The sequence below is a fragment of the Capsella rubella genome, unplaced genomic scaffold (genome assembly GCF_000375325.1).
Source record: "Capsella rubella cultivar Monte Gargano unplaced genomic scaffold, Caprub1_0 scaffold_1, whole genome shotgun sequence".
In the NCBI taxonomy this organism is placed as follows: domain Eukaryota; kingdom Viridiplantae; phylum Streptophyta; class Magnoliopsida; order Brassicales; family Brassicaceae; genus Capsella; species Capsella rubella.
In genome coordinates, this window is record NW_006238923.1 from 7,553,805 (window position 1) to 7,569,300 (window position 15,496).

General features: G+C 39.5%; 3 protein-coding genes across 4 annotated transcripts; 2 read left to right on the forward strand and 1 right to left on the reverse strand.

Annotated features, from left to right (window-relative positions):
- Positions 1-210: 210 nt before the first annotated feature.
- On the reverse strand, positions 211-2,845 carry LOC17900220. Its single transcript, XM_006305275.2, has 6 exons — positions 2,327-2,845; positions 2,159-2,227; positions 1,601-1,705; positions 1,245-1,364; positions 852-941; positions 211-742 (listed from the first exon to the last, which is right to left on the reverse strand). Exons 1-6 carry the CDS (start codon positions 2,810-2,812, stop codon positions 626-628), a joined length of 987 nt encoding a protein of 328 aa, XP_006305337.1. The 5' UTR covers positions 2,813-2,845; the 3' UTR covers positions 211-625.
- Positions 2,846-2,934: 89 nt separating this feature from the next.
- On the forward strand, positions 2,935-8,004 carry LOC17898675 (ubinuclein-1). Of its 2 annotated transcripts, none has more exons than XM_006306852.2 (14): positions 2,935-3,346; positions 3,954-4,040; positions 4,203-4,295; positions 4,392-4,468; positions 4,825-4,951; positions 5,033-5,401; positions 5,747-5,828; positions 5,915-6,027; positions 6,114-6,197; positions 6,385-6,510; positions 6,767-6,895; positions 6,989-7,036; positions 7,159-7,269; positions 7,357-8,004. In XM_006306852.2, exons 1-14 carry the CDS (start codon positions 3,107-3,109, stop codon positions 7,741-7,743), a joined length of 2,073 nt encoding a protein of 690 aa, XP_006306914.1. In that variant the 5' UTR covers positions 2,935-3,106; the 3' UTR covers positions 7,744-8,004. The 2 variants fall into 2 exon arrangements, with proteins under 2 accessions (XP_006306914.1, XP_023645079.1); XM_023789311.1 differs by having other exon boundaries at positions 3,960-4,040.
- A 437-nt stretch (positions 8,005-8,441) lies between these two features.
- LOC17897384 (epidermal growth factor receptor substrate 15-like 1) lies at positions 8,442-15,278 on the forward strand. The gene is made up of 13 exons (XM_023788975.1): positions 8,442-8,927; positions 9,572-10,805; positions 11,099-11,317; positions 11,399-11,622; positions 11,907-11,981; positions 12,161-12,232; positions 12,317-12,415; positions 12,516-12,587; positions 12,657-12,771; positions 13,062-13,130; positions 13,308-13,581; positions 13,736-13,847; positions 13,973-15,278. Exons 1-13 carry the CDS (start codon positions 8,781-8,783, stop codon positions 14,888-14,890), a joined length of 3,630 nt encoding a protein of 1,209 aa, XP_023644743.1. The 5' UTR covers positions 8,442-8,780; the 3' UTR covers positions 14,891-15,278.
- Positions 15,279-15,496: the final 218 nt, after the last annotated feature.

Genomic DNA, 15,496 nt, shown 5'->3' on the forward strand with positions numbered 1-15,496 from the left:
ACAGAATGGGCCGATGGAACCACCCACAAAACCATTACTACACTGTCGGCGACGTTGACAAATGTCGTCCCACTCACGTGAAAATCCAATCGACCAAACATTATACCAGTACACGTGTCGCTTTTGATGTCATGTTATAAAGTGTTAGAAAATACCTGCCGTTTTAGTAAGATTTTTATCTCAAAAAACGACACGCTGGCTACAATCCAATAGCAATGCTGCGTCAGTGACTCGGTAGTGTTTATCACACCACCATCCCACTTACAATTACTTTGTTCCAATCTCGAATATGAAAATATCTCCTCACAAGAGTAACACCAAAAACCACATCATAATCAATTCAAAACTTGAATTAAACACCTAATAAAAGTTTGCAAAATAAGCTAGCTTCTCTAGTCATCGAATGTTAGTCCATCCAACTGTTGCATCTACACATACTTTCTAGAGCCTAAGCCCATATCATCTAGTAACGCATTCATCTCTGTTGCTAGTGAAGTAAACTGAGGTCAAAAATATTGTCTACCCTGGAGCAACACATCTTTGACCCTCCATCGTATCATTGATTAACATCACCTGCTCATATTCCATCCCGGGAAGATTTTTTATGATCGTCTCTTGGGATTTTTTAGAACCAATTCGAGACACTGAAGTCTCGTAGCTTTCTGAGATGTTTCTCCATATCTTCTCGGGTCTTGGTCCACTCTTCCCTTTCTATTACCGTTGTTGGATCATCTCTTTCCCCCTGGAAGAAGCAAAATCAATAAACAGAGAGGATGAGTCATGAGTAAAAGCTTAGCTGCAGGAATACAAATGACTGCCAGGGAAAAAGGATGTGGAAATGGAAAAGCTACCGCGTGTATGATTTTAAAGGAGGTTCCATTATCGCGTATCACTAGCAAGTCATCCTTCCTATCCCTTTTTCTTCCTCCCGGGACAGTCACCTGTAACAATCTTAAACCTTAACATGGGAAGGAAGACTGTCTTCACAGCTTCAAGCTATGTACAATGATTTAAGAGCTCATAACTCAAGCTATATGATTCAGAACTAGAGGCATATATAGCACCAATGTAAACCAGCATTGTATTAGTGTAATAGCATGCAGCATATTCGGCTAAGGGAATATGTCAAAAAACATCAAAACACCCCAATTGGTTATGGTTTAAGGTTGAGGTCTGTGCTCGGACTCGGAATGAGAACTTGTTAAAAATACTTAAATAAATTGGAAGGTACAAATCGCTCATACCAGAACTCTGGCTCTGGTGATTGACTTTGTCTTGGAATCAATAACATATATCTCTTCAAGGTCTAGCACAAATTCTGGGTCGTTTGTTCTTCTGTTCCGGTAATGCTTTGTCAAGAAAACCTGCATAATGAATAAACATGTTGAAGACAAGTTCACAGAAACTGTAACTACTAAACTAAACTAAGTGCTTTCGTGTTGATGTCACCCTTAATGAGCTATATAACATATTTCCTGGTGTGATCTCAAAATCTTTTGCCAAATCAAAAATTCCTTGTTGAAAAATGTTGCTCAAGAGCCCCTGCATCAAAGACCTGAATGGTTTTAACATCAATGTATGGGGCATGGTCCAAATGTACCTTGGATATCTCCCTCTCAGATTTGTACAGTGGATCTCTGGGAGCATCAATAGGTGGTTCAGTGACATTGTAACATCCATAGTCACTCATTGCACATCGAATATACTGCATTGTAACATAATTAATCCAGCCACTATTAGCACCAAACCAAATTACTGATAGATAACCTTGGATGTAAAACATGCACAAACATCAATGCAGAAAGTATAAAAAACTGGCCAGAATAATAGGGAAAGTGGTTAAACAACACTCAGCTGCCACATTCTGGGTTTCTGATCACACTAATGAGTAAGTGATGGCAAAAGCCATTACCATTTACAACACTTTTTTGAGTTTATTAGTTCAAACTTTCAGTCTACAAGATAATAGCAAACTTGTACAGCTCTGTGTAGAAAAGATAACATATTTTATAAAATTACCAACAGGTAGAATGAAGAACGGGATGATTTAGCAATTGAGCACAATAAGAAAAACATTCATCTTTGGTGAACGAAAGAAAGTCCCAGAACAAAGCATAAGCATTACAAAAACAATAACTGGTAAGGATAAATGACTGACCTTTTGAGGCATTGGAGCAAGAACTCTCGGAATCGAGTAAATATCTGTATCCGGAGGAGTAACATACATCTGCACCCACAAACAAAACGCAGTGTAAAGTTGGAAAAATGGACACAGACACTAGAGAAATTGAAGAAATGAGCAATTTGAAACATTGAACTCACTCACCTCCCTGAAGTCGTAAACATCGTTATCTGGATCAGGAGGTTTTCTGATAAAGAAATCACAGTCCATTAAGCTGATTTTATGGAACTCGTCTTCGTTTATCCGGTAATCCACCACCATCTCCGAGTCCCATCCTTGTGTCGATATAAAGCTCTTGCTCTGCACAAAAGCGATATCTCCATCACCACCACCGCCTGCAGCGGCTATCGCGGCGGCCAAGGGGTCGTACTCGACGTCATAGTCCTTCTTGTTGTCCACTTCCTCCACCTCCTCATCATCTATGTCGTACTCGTCTTGTCCACCTCCATCACCATCGACGTCGTCTACTTTTACGATAATACCACGGCCGCGGCGGGATTTGAGTGTTAGAGGCGCGAAACAATTGTCGTTTCTGAATGACGCAAATTGCCGCTGCGTGGAGGAGGGAGACGGTGGTTTCAAGGTGAATGAGAGTAGAGATAAGGAAGGAGAAGCGGCGGAAGACGCCATGGGAAGCGGATAAAGCCTCACAGAGTGTTGTAAATAGCTCACAGGATTAGATATTTTCAGAATAATACAAATAAACTAAAATTATATAATAAAACAACAAAAAATGAATAAAGGAAAATAATAAGAGCGTCATTTTTGGTATCCCGCGCAACTTTCTTCATCTCTCAGTTTTCAGTATTTCGAGTCTCTAAATCGATTCGGCCAATCCAACTCTCTTGATTGGTATTCAGATCGTGCCGTCTCGAATTCGGGGTTTCAGTAAATACTCGATCACTGACCCGACCCGAATTGTTAATGTCGGAAATGAAGGAGACGAGTGGGGTTACTATTGGCGGCGAATCGTTGAGAGCATCGCCGAATGTTTTGACCGCCGGTGATCGGAAATTACTTAAGGTGGAGCTACGCCCAGGGGATACGACGTATGTATCGTGGAAGAAGCTTATGAGAGATGCTAGTAAGGTCAATGGTTCATCAGCTTCGGTTCCCGATCCGCCTCCTAATGCTAACCCTAACCTCGAGTCTCGAATTGGACCGGTGAGTTTGATGTTGCACGGAATAGTACTCGTATATATATGTGTATGCATTTGTGTGCGAGTTTCGTTTACCGCTATCGGATTAAGCATTGTCTTGTTTGTGGGGGGAGCTCATATTCTTGTTAGGGTTTAATCCAGGAGCTTTACTATTTTACCGATTTTTAGATTTGTTTGTTGGGGAAACTGCTTGAAATGGATATGGGGTAGGAGGAATTATGTTGTCATTGCTCTCTCACGTCCAGTGTCTAGAGTTCAATTAGCAAACTCCTTAAATGACGAATGTCTGCAACTTGATCTATGATCTTTGTCTTCTTGTCTAATTGCTAGCTACTTTATGCGAACTTCATTGATATCAACGTGAATATGCCATCAATTCTACTTGATCTCGAAAGGAATTTGGTTTAGTTAGTGCAATGGGAACTATAGATGTATGAGTTAAGAATATAGAGAAAGCTCAAGTAGCAGAACTAGGCAGTTCAAGCATAAAATAGTGGATTTTAATTTCAAGAAGGTAGAATATGCTTGCGGCTTCTCACAGTTCATTCTTCTTATTTATACAATATGGTTTCAAACCATTGTCAACAGCTGTATTTCTATATCCATTGTAGGGACAGCCTGCAGAAATTGAAACGAATGATCAACCTCATTCTAATCGATTCAACGCGGTTATTGAGAAGATAGAAAGGCTTTATAAGGTATGCTAAGTTTTGTTTCAACTTATTAACGCTTTAATTTATAGGTAGGCTGTGATGTGTTTGATTTCTTACATCTACCAACATTTTGCATACCATGCATTAGCACTGTTGTAGTCACATATCTCTAAATAGTGTATGCTTACTTCAGAATATTACTCTCAGGGAAATGATAGCAGTGATGGGGAAGAATTAGACGGTGCTCCTGACGATGATGAGTATGACACTGAAGATTCATTTATCGATGATGCCGAACTGGTTAGTGTTGATATCTTCATATGTTTTTATGCGCGCAACGTGTTTTTCTGACAGCTGAGACATCATTTCTTTGTTTTCTCACTCTACTCCTGGCAGGATGAGTATTTTGAAGTTGATAATTCAGCTGTTAAACATGATGGATTTTATGTCAATAGAGGAAAGTTAGAGCGGATGTGAGTTTCTTCCCTCTTTTCATTATCTGACGTCTCATAAATCTGTGGTGGCTGTCACTTTCAATTTACTCAATCATGTTTAGAATCGACAATGTGTCTTGAGTATTTGAAAACAACATTAAATGTCATCTCCCTTTTCCGTCGTATCTGGATATATGCAGTCTCTCTTAATGGTAGAATATGGTTGGCAGTCTTACTAGTTACTGCCACTGCCTAAGCTGTTGTCTATATAGTGTGACTAGTATGGTTCATATAGATGTAGGTTCTTAATTTGATAGTATACGAGTTTTTCTCAATTTCACCTAAACATGCTATATTTCATCTACAAGTGATCTCCAACTCTTTTTTTACAACAGAGAACCTTCGACAACATCTAACCAGCAACCCAAAAAAAGGCGACGCAAAGATTCCACAAAAATTTCTGGTGATGCTGTTGACGTATCTGATAAACACACCAAGTTGTCCATAACAGCTAGGCAAAAGGTAGCATCAAATTTTGCAGATATTACTTATTTGTTTCGGAGTTTGTATCCGATGACTGATTATGCGAATGGGGAAGTTCAGGATCAGTCAATTGCTTCTGGATCCTCTTTGAAGAGAAAGTATAATGTTGCAAGGAAAACACAGGAGTCATCTTTGCCTTTTGGAGCGCAAGATGCAAATACTTCATTATCTCTGGATAATGTCAAGCATCCTGATAGAGCAAACTATCTGAGTAAGAAGGACACAACTCACAAGTCAAAGGAAACTGGATCCTCTAGTGCCCTTCAACAAAAATACAGCAACAAAGGCTTACATCAACAATCTAAGTCCCTTCCAGGAAAATTTCTACCCAATGTTTCTGCAGAGGCAACAATAGTTCGCCAGAAAGAAAACAATGGTGTGCATGAACTAGCAAATGCAATGGGAAGCAGACAATCTAGTCAAGCGTCTGTAAGTACATTCAAACTGCGTCTATAATTACATCAAATTCAATCAGTTAGTTGGTCTGGCTTGGAGGTTGCATGTGTAATTTTGGGGGGCTGTCATCTATTACATCCCAAAATGATTGCTTTAATCTCCGTGACTCAATAATGGTCTATTATTGCATATTAGATGGTATTTATGCACCACGTTATCTGGCTGGCATCCATTTACGGTTTCTGTAGTAGTTATCTTTCTTTAGTTTCCATCTGGGCTCTGGGAGATTTTTCTGTTTAATCCTTCTAGGCAATTTTTTAACCACAAAGTTTACATCAGATTCGCTTTGTAATGTTGTGATAACTTGTTTCTACTCAGAAAAAAGATGGTTCTAATGTGAAGTCTAAAACCTCGATCCTCGAGAAAGCCATAAGAGAATTGGAGAAGGTGGTCGCGGAATGTGAGTTTTAATATGTTTCAGGTGGATGACCAACTAAAATAGAACTTGGCTATTTCAACTTACAGTAGTTTGTTTATTATAAACAGCAAGGCCTCCTGCTATCACTGAGAATCAAGAAGCTGATACCTCATCCCAGGCAGTTAAGAGGAGATTGCCAAGAGATGTAAAATTGAAACTTGCTAAAGTTGCTAGGATTGCGGTACTGAGTTTTTCTATTTGTTCTTCTCACTTTGTTTGATACTTGAAATGGTATGAGAAAAAACTAGAATGCTTTTGTGGATGCAGGCCAGCCAGGGAAAATTTTCGGCAGAGTTAGTCAACCGTCTCATGAGCATTGTCGGTCACCTAATCCAGCTTAGGTCACTTAAGGTAATTTCTTCTGTCTCTTGTATCCAAGTGTGTTTGTTACAGAAGCGGACTTGTTAGGATTTTCTTCAAGGTGTTATATAGTTAGATTTGTTAAGGTTCCAGTTGAAAATTCTTCTATTAAGTAAGGAAACAAAATATGGGTTATTTAGAGAAGTTAATTTACTTTCCATAATCCTTATTGTTGCAGAGGAACTTGAAAATCATGATTGATATGGGTGATTCTGCAAACCGAGAAAAAGATAATAGGTTCCAGCGAATCAACAATGAAGTTCTTGATATGATAAGAACGAAAGTTTCTTTGATGGAATCACAGGTTCTCTATCTTTTCTAATTTTAAGCTGTATAATTGGAATTCTTTCATCCATGGCTTTATTAGAGTCTCGGAAGTGGCATTAATTTCTATGTATCTGGAGTTCTCTCTGATATGTGATAATGGTTTCCCCTGGATTAAACTTTTCATTCTTCTGCTTTCTGTGGTCAATCCGCTCTTTGTAGCCTATTTCCTTCCTATAAATATGTTGAGGCACCTGTGATATAACTTGCACTATCATGTTTTTTTTTTGGGACAGACAACTAGACCAGAAACTGGAACATCAGACGATTTTCAGGACTCTGTAGAAAAGCCATCTTTGAAGAAGTTTGTCATGGATGCGGCATTGGAGGATAAATTGTGTGATCTATATGACATCTTTATTGAAGTAATTATGATTTACTTTCGATATTCTGCCAAGCCAATTCATTTAGACCCAAAATTAAACTCAAAACGGTTTTGTTGTTTTTTGGTATACTAGGGACTGGATGAAGATCAAGGTCCACAAATAAGAAAGCTGTATGTTAATGTAAGCTCTTTCCTGTTTACGAATGTTTTTGTACTCTGGTTTTATTGCTTAGACCTAGCCTAAACTTCAAGGTTGTTTGTTAGAACTTCATGAATAATTTTTTGGGTGTAATGGTGTTCCAGCTGGCTGAACTCTGGCCAAATAGATTAATGGATAATCATGGGATCAAGCGTGCAATTTGCCGGGCAAAAGAGAGGCAAAAAGCATTGTACGGGAACCTTGGGAAGGAGATGGTACTTAAAAAGAATTTTCTTAGTTGACCTCATCGCATTGGCATTCTCTCAATTTACTTTGCCTGATTATTTTCTGCTTCATTAAAGGATCAAACAAAGATGAAGAAGAGCAGGAAGCAGTTGGTACCAAAAATAGAGTGGACTGCTCAGCCCAACACGGAATCAGTGGCTCAGAGACAACAGAGTGGAGAGAAAATGACTGTAGATCCAAACACAACCAGCACTTCGGTGGTCACCAGTCAAACTATGGTTGACAGATCAAATCAGCAGCATGAGAAGCTAAAGGGAAGCTCAAGCTCTATTAATCCTGCAGATGAAACAAGAGTGGTCAAGAGAAAGACAGATGCTATAATGGCAGAGAAACAAGTCGTTCTTGCCCTGAAGAAACCGGAACATTCACAGACACGTGTTATCCCAGGTACTCAGAATCTGAACATCCCACAAGCAACTCCGGACCTGAACTTGCCAAGTTGACCTCCTGATTCACGAAGGAGCTCGTAAACACATAGAAACGCCGGAGACAATAACCTCCGGCCTCTCTTCCTTCTCTTCCAATTTCAGGTGGCACGGCATAGGCCCTGGCTATGCCGATGCTTGGTTTTTAGCTACAAAAGCATGGCTTATAAAGTTGTCTGTATTATAGTTTGTCTCCAAATTAAGTTACTCACTTGCCCTTTTTATGAAGTCTTAAGTCTAATGTATAAAAATTAATGATCTTTCGAGCAGCTTTTACAACCGAAGATTTTTGGGTAAACATAGTTGAAAACTAGATGCGGGACATTAATCGATAATGTAAAATTGATGAACATCAAATGACTAACATTATAAAAAAAAATGGTTTTATACATGAATCCATTTGCCACAAATTATGAATAAATGATCAATTTAAATAGGAAATAATATATTACTAAAAAAAAAAGTCCTTTCACAGGGAGTATAAAATACAAATCATTACTTCATATAATTGATTTCTAATTCCTTATAACTGTTGGAAGTTTCGTAACCAAATTAACAATTTGATTATTAATATCAAGACAGAAAAAAAAAAAGTTGTAGGAAAATTATTTATTTATTTTAGATGATACTGTCCTGTGTCCGTATTATTATTATATGCATCTCGAGGTTCTTATACGATTTGTATTGTATTGAATAAACATTTTTTTTTTTTTTTTTTTTAACTTTCCCAAAAATCGTCTCTTCTTCCATCGCTAGCTGTACCGGTTTCAATCTCAAATCCCGGGAATTGAAATTGTTTCTCTGTCGGAGAATCATCATCGACCTCTGTTATACTACTCTTCTCGTCGCCGTCGTCGCTCTCTTTGCCGATCCCATTTCAATCCTGAAATCGACGTTGTGGTCTCTCTCTCCTACTGATCTACGATTTGCGCTCCCATTTGGCAGCCTTATGATTTAGGGTTTTTCTTACGCATCTTCGTATGCGGTGATTCGGATCGTGTTCGGAAAACTTCTGGACACTGTCTTTGCTGCTAGATTTCGGATCATCCTTAGAAATGGCAGCGCCAAGGCCGACGGGAGGCCAGGATCTGTTCGATACGTATTTCAGGAGGGCAGATTTGGATGGAGATGGTCATATCAGTGGAGCTGAAGCTGTCGCTTTCTTCCAAGGCTCGAATTTGCCTAAACACGTCCTTGCTCAGGTTCTTCCTCGAAATCTGCATCTATCTCCTTCTTTCGGTTGCATTTTTGTTTGTATTATTGAGAAACGGTGGAGAATACTTTTAATTCCTATATGTTTTGAATTGGATCTTTGATCTGTGGGATATTTGGTAGTGAATGTGACGTATTTTGTCAAATTTGTTCTTTGCCGGATGGTGAATAGGACCTCTCTTTTCAGTCTGGAGCTTGTACTCTAGTTGATGTGATTCGAATGGAGAATCTCCTCTTCGATCTTGTCATATTCTGAGCTTAGAACGCTAAAATAATGTTCTAGTCACTGTACTATTATCAGTTGGCACATCTGGGGATACGAATTGAGCTGCACTCAGATCAGGCATTGTATTTATGCAGATATGATTAGTTTATGTTTTCTTTTTCTTTCAATTGGATAGTGAAATTTGAATGAAAAATAGGGGAGTAATCTACATGTTTCTACTTGTCTCTACCGTGCATGGGCCAAGAATATTGCATGTAATGAGGATATTCTGCATATTTGAATTTTAACATGCGTTTTTGGTCTGTAGATAACATCTCCAGATTAATTCGGATATAAGCTTTTTCTGAGTGCCTATTATACAATTATTAGTTGGATTGATAATGCTGACCTTGTTTTAATCTCTTGTAGGTATGGTCCTATGCAGATTCAAAAAAAGCTGGCTACCTTGGCCGAGCAGAGTTTTATAATGCTTTAAAGTTGGTAACAGTGGCACAAAGTAGACGAGAGTTGACTCCTGAGATAGTAAAAGCTGCAATTTATAGTCCTGCTGCAGCCAATATCCCTGCTCCCAAAATAAATCTTGCTGCAACACCCTCACCACAGCCCAGGGGAGTAGTACCCGCTACACAAGCTCAGGGAGTTACATCAATCCCATCAGTAGCGGCTAGTATGAGAGGGCCTCAAATGGGTGGAACTATAGCCGCCAGTAACCAACAGGTAGTCCCAGGCCAGGCAAACCAGTTTACTGGGCAGCCTCCATACCAGCCACCGCAAAACTTTCAAAGCCAGGGAATGCCACCTGGAGGGACTAATGCACCTCGTCCTGCAAATCAACCTATGCCATCTGATTGGCTCAGTGGTAGAAATGTTGCCCCGTCCGGGAACGTAAATTCTCAAATTCCTCCAAGTCAGAGTACATATGGTTTGACAGCACCTAATTCTACTGCCAACCAGATGCCAAAACCAACTATGACACCTGCAATAATAAGCTCTACAACAGCCAGACCCCAAGAATCACCGCCTGTGCACAAGCCACACGAATCATCTTCTACTTCTGGTGCTGTTGTGTCAGATTTTCCATCCAATAAATTGGTGGCCAAGGATCCCAAGGAACTGGCTGCATCAGGAAATGGGTTTGCCTCTGACTCACTTTTCGGAGATGTCTTTTCAGTTACTTCCACGCAGCCAAAACAACATACTACGGGAACTGAATTAACAATGGGGATCTCATCTGTTCCTGCTGGAACTGTCAAAGCCCCTGAAATCACACAGTCTGTAGCTAGACAAAGTTCAATCTCACAACAGGGTTCATTGAGCCAGCATGCTGTTGGTGTTCAGAATCAGCTTACTGGAAAATCAGGGCAACCATATGCTCCCTCAGGTGCGGTGGCTTCTGGTCCACCTGGCTCTACTGTTGGAGTTGGAATTTCAGCTTCCAGTCAATTTACCCAGCGTCCACCCCAGCCTCACCCCCAACAACAACCACCTCCCCAGGTCCATTCCCAACCCCCTTGGCCGAAAATGACTCCAGCAGATGTCCAGAAATATACCAAGGTTTTTGTGCAAGTTGACACTGATAAGGACGGAAAGGTCACAGGGAACCAGGCTCGAAATCTGTTCTTAAGTTGGAGGCTTCCAAGAGGTAGGCTACACTTACTTTTTCGTTGCGTTCTCCGCTCACAGTGGTTTAGTTTCAATTTGAGCTTGATACAATGGTGAACTGGGGATTATAATTTAGTGGCACTTCTGAATATATGTTTGGATATTGATTTACCGCTGTTTCTGGTTCATCTTGAGTATTTCATCTTATGGTCCTCGTGTAGACTAAATTATATGTTGATAGAGATTATATGTTCCTCTAGCACAATTTATTGACTTCTCCATGGGGAATTTTGAGGAATGTTTGATGTGCTCATGCTGGTCCTGGTGTTACAGAGGCTTTGAGGCAGGTATGGGATTTATCTGATCAAGATAATGACAGCATGCTCTCCTTGCGGGAGTTCTGTATTGCGGTCTATCTTATGGAGCGTTACAGAGAGGGCCGACCTCTTCCGCCAGTGTTCCCAAGCTCTATAATACATAGTGAGAGCATGTTTACCTCTCCTGGTCAATCTATGGCACCGCATGGCAATGCATCCTGGGGACATCCACATGGTATTTGATTGCACATACTGTATTACTTGCCTTTTTTTTCTTTCTAAACTGGGCTAATTCATTTATGTACCAATATTGTAGGTTTCCAACAGCAACAACATCCTGGGGCCTTGAGGCCACCAGCTGGTCCCAAAGGAAAGCCTCCGAGGCCAGTTCCTTTATCTTCTAGTGATGGAATGGTCGAGCCTACTCAGCCAAAACGTAAAATGCCTGAGTTGGAAAAACAGCTGGTGAATCAACTAAGCAAAGAGGAGCAGGATTCGCTCAACTCGAAGTTTGAAGAAGCAACTGCTGTTGATAAAAAGGCACTCTCTGGTTTCTCTCTTATTTTAATTTGTTAATGTGGTGAATTCCGTTGGTTATCGTGAGCTTTTTTTTGGAATTTTTCTATCTGAAGATATCCTTATTCCCCTATTGAGAACTATGAATAATTTATTTGTTTCTAATCCTGGTTTGAGTTTCCCTTCTCTATCACATATACTCTGTACCTTTGCCATGATTGATCAGTTATTCATAATATTTACTTGCGTAACTTAAAAACTTCTATGACCGCCTTTCATTTTTGTTAATCTTGTGTTGTGGTGTTTAGGTGGATGAACTCGAAAAAGAAATAGCTGATTCTAAGCAGAAAATTGATTTCTTCCGTTCTAAGATGCAAGAACTTGTAAGTATCTCTGCTTCTTCAGCTTGCTCGAATTATGATTGTATATATGTGTGTGTTGGATCTGGCATTTTTGGAAATAATCTTACAGGTTCTAGGGATGTAATTGTCTTCTGGTTCCTCCTACATACTAACAATCAGTTTGTTTCTCTAACCTTTTCCCTTTGGTTCCGTGGTTCTAGGTTTTATACAAAAGCAGATGTGACAACCGATACAACGAAATCACGGAGAGAGTCTCGGGTGATAAACGTGAGGTATACATATACTGTAGCCTAGCCTCTTTTATGATGGTATTAGATATCAACTTTGTTTATCTTACAAATCAACATGTATTCCAGCTTGAATCTCTAGCAAAAAAATACGAGGAGAAATACAAGCAGTCTGGCAATGTAGGCTCTAAATTGACAATTGAAGAGGCCACATTCCGTGACATACAGGTAGTTGAGAAGTATTATCCTAGGAGCATGGCTTACTTTAATTGTCTGCAAGTTGGATGTCTCCTTCAAAAATAATGATAAACCTTCCTTAATATTGCAGGAAAAGAAAATGGAATTGTACCAGGCAATAGTCAAATTTGAAGAGGGCAAACTTGATGATGCTGTTGTTAAGGTAAGGCACACGTGCTAGCTGGTTGATTGAATGTGATTCATAGTTGTTTTGCTGAAGATTGTCTTGTAGGAGCGCACTGAACACATCCAATCAGGCCTTGAGGGACTGATTAAAAATTTGAATGAGCGCTGCAAACAATATGGAGTACGTGGGAAACCCACTTCTCTGGTTGAGCTTCCTTTTGGTATAGATTTACCCCTTCTCCTCTCTGGTTATAAAATCACGTTTAGTACTATATTCTTGTGATCAGTGGCAGGAGTTGGTTTACCATACCTTTTGCTGTTTAACTCTAGAACCTAGAAATATTCTTGTATAAATTTTTGATTAAAAGTTGACGCTTATGTACTAAAGTAAACTCAGTATATTTGGGGTTTTTTTTTGGCTAATTGACAGAAGAACTTCTACCTGTACAACTGTATATATGTAGTGTAATGTATTCCTGGGTTTATATTTATGGAATTTCCTCTCTTACAGGTTGGCAGCCTGGAATCCAGGAAGTTGCTGCTGATTGGGATGAAGATTGGGATAAGCTAGAGGAGGAAGGTATACTTGCTGTTTCTATTAAGATTGTTGTCAGATGAGATTAGTGTGGAAGCATGGCTTTAGATAATATTATCTTGAGTCTTTATATATATGTATATTTTTGAGTGACCTATCCCCCAAATAGGTTTATGGATTTTGCAGTTGAACCCTTATATCCTATTTTCTCTTCACTTCCAGGGTTTACCTTTGTCAAGGAACTTACACTTGATATCCAAAATGTCATAGCCCCACCAAAGGAAAAATCATCAGCGTGGAAGAAAGAAGTTACTGGCTCTTCAAAAGAAGGTGAAGATGCTTTATACTCAGGTGCTGACTCTAAAACGGGGAAAAAGCAAAGCAGTGGTGAAGAGGCTTCTGAGAAAGAACCAACATCTGAGCAGTCAGAGGGTAAAGCATCTGATGCTAGTGCCAGAGATAAAAACGGATCACCCAGAACTAAAGATACGAGGAGGTATGTTTTTTGTGCTAGTCCTATTGTGTTTTGGATTGCATCCTTCTTAGCTGTGGAATTCATGTTCCCGTGAAAAGTACTGCTGTATAGGGTATAATATGGTCCTACAGAGCAGAATCTCAAAAAAATTACATTATCTATGTTAATTTTCCAGTGAAAATGGCCATGATGATGGTGAATCTACTGCTTCTGCTGGAAAAACTGTGAATTATGACTCTCACGACGAGACAGATTCAGTTTCAAGCTTCAACCCTGACAACGGAAAGGTAAACCATTTTGCGCACCCTGAAGTTTGGGGTTTGTTGCGTTCGATAATATATATATATATCTTAAATATCTACAGGAAAGACTCGTTAATTTATGGTACTGTTTTTTGTTATGTTTTAAGCAGGACAAGGATCATGAGAAGTATGACAGTGGTTTTGGCTTTGGATTTGGATTTGATGACTTCAGTATTAAGCCTATAAAAACTGGTTCGACCATTTCAAATGACTTCCTCCCTCCTAAGTTGTCTATATTTTCAGATTCCGTCCCAAGCCCACCGGCAAATGCAAGCGATGTTTCCCCTGCAAAACCTTCTTTGTTTGCTGATTCAGTTCCGGGCACTCCAGCCACAAACAATGCCTCTTACGCAGGCCAGAAATCGTTCTTTGATGACTCTGTCCCGAGCACTCCAGCTTATCCAGGCAACTTGTTTGCTGAGAAGAAATCCTTCTTTGATGACTCTGTCCCAAGTACTCCTGCTTATCCAGGCAACTTGTTTGCCGAGAAGAAATCCTTTTTTGATGACTCTGTTCCGAGCACTCCTGCTTATAGCACGTCTGATTTTGGTGGGAAGCCATTTGCATCAGAGACTCCTCGTTCAGACAACTTGTTCCCAGGAAGAAGCCCCTTTATGTTTGACTCTGTTCCAAGTACACCCGCACATGATGACTTCTCTTCCAACAGCTTCTCCCGCTTTGATTCATTCAACAGCAACAACAACGATGCTTTCTCTCTATCACGCACAGACTCGATGCGCAGCACAAGCGAGCCTGACCCGTTTGCATCCAGGTTTGATTCCTTCAACTATCAAAGATATGATTCCTTCAATGCACAAAGCTTTGATTCCTCTAGCAACAACAATGCATCCGAGACACCTAAAGCCTCATTGACGAGATTCGACTCGATCGGAAGCACAAGAGACTCTGATTACAGTCATGGGTTTGGGTTCGATGACCATGACCCTTTCGGTTCTACAGGACCATTCAAAACAACGACAAGTTCAGCAGAGACGCCACGGAGTTCTGATCATTGGAATGCCTTCTAGCCCCAAAGCCCACGTGTGACATGAATATGATCCACATATCATATACATTGCTGCTTTTTTTTTTTTATATAGTTTGAGTTTACCAGTCGAAGAGTTATATGTATCTTCCTTCATTTATGTGGTCTCCCCTTTGCTTGCTTCATTTTTTATTGTTAATATATAATAGTGTTTTGCCATTTTTTTTTATTTTTTTTTTCTTTTAAGGATTCTTTTTTGAAGAGAGTGTCCTTTGTTCTTTGAGTAGTGTTTTCTATTTCCCTTGTTGTTTGTTATGATCAATAATGGATTCTTATTTTGTCCCTGTGAAACCTTCTATTGTATCATTGTAATCGTATGGATACTTTTCACATATTATTTATATTGTAGATTGATTGGTAATATTATTTCATATATACGTCTGTATCATGTTAAATTTTTCAGTTAACATATCTCAAAATCTTATCAAGTGTTGTAGTAACGTCACCATTTGTCAATATCCAATATCATATGTAATAATTCAAAATCTCTGGTGAAGCTATTCGTATTTGTTTGATAGAATTTAATGAAGACTATCTGATTATATAAAATTTTGTGCATCGATAACGTAGTAAAACGAAGAAATGGAAG

Excerpts from the sequence above, each read along its gene's own strand:
- LOC17900220 (XM_006305275.2), bottom strand. The coding sequence starts at position 2,812 with ATGGCGTCTTCCGCCGCTTCTCCTTCCTTATCTCTACTCTCATTCACC. Across the intron at positions 2,228-2,326 it reads ATGTTTACGACTTCAGGGAG|ATGTATGTTACTCCTCCGGA; the intron begins GTGAGTGAGTTC and ends TTGTGGGTGCAG. Across the intron at positions 743-851 it reads CCTTTAAAATCATACACGCG|GGGGAAAGAGATGATCCAAC; the intron begins GTAGCTTTTCCA and ends TGCTTCTTCCAG.
- LOC17898675 (XM_006306852.2), top strand. The coding sequence starts at position 3,107 with ATGTCGGAAATGAAGGAGACGAGTGGGGTTACTATTGGCGGCGAATCG. Across the intron at positions 3,347-3,953 it reads TCGAGTCTCGAATTGGACCG|GGACAGCCTGCAGAAATTGA; the intron begins GTGAGTTTGATG and ends TATCCATTGTAG. Across the intron at positions 6,028-6,113 it reads CTAAAGTTGCTAGGATTGCG|GCCAGCCAGGGAAAATTTTC; the intron begins GTACTGAGTTTT and ends TTGTGGATGCAG.
- LOC17897384 (XM_023788975.1), top strand. The coding sequence starts at position 8,781 with ATGGCAGCGCCAAGGCCGACGGGAGGCCAGGATCTGTTCGATACGTAT. Across the intron at positions 11,623-11,906 it reads CAACTGCTGTTGATAAAAAG|GTGGATGAACTCGAAAAAGA; the intron begins GCACTCTCTGGT and ends TGTGGTGTTTAG. Across the intron at positions 12,772-13,061 it reads TCTGGTTGAGCTTCCTTTTG|GTTGGCAGCCTGGAATCCAG; the intron begins GTATAGATTTAC and ends CCTCTCTTACAG.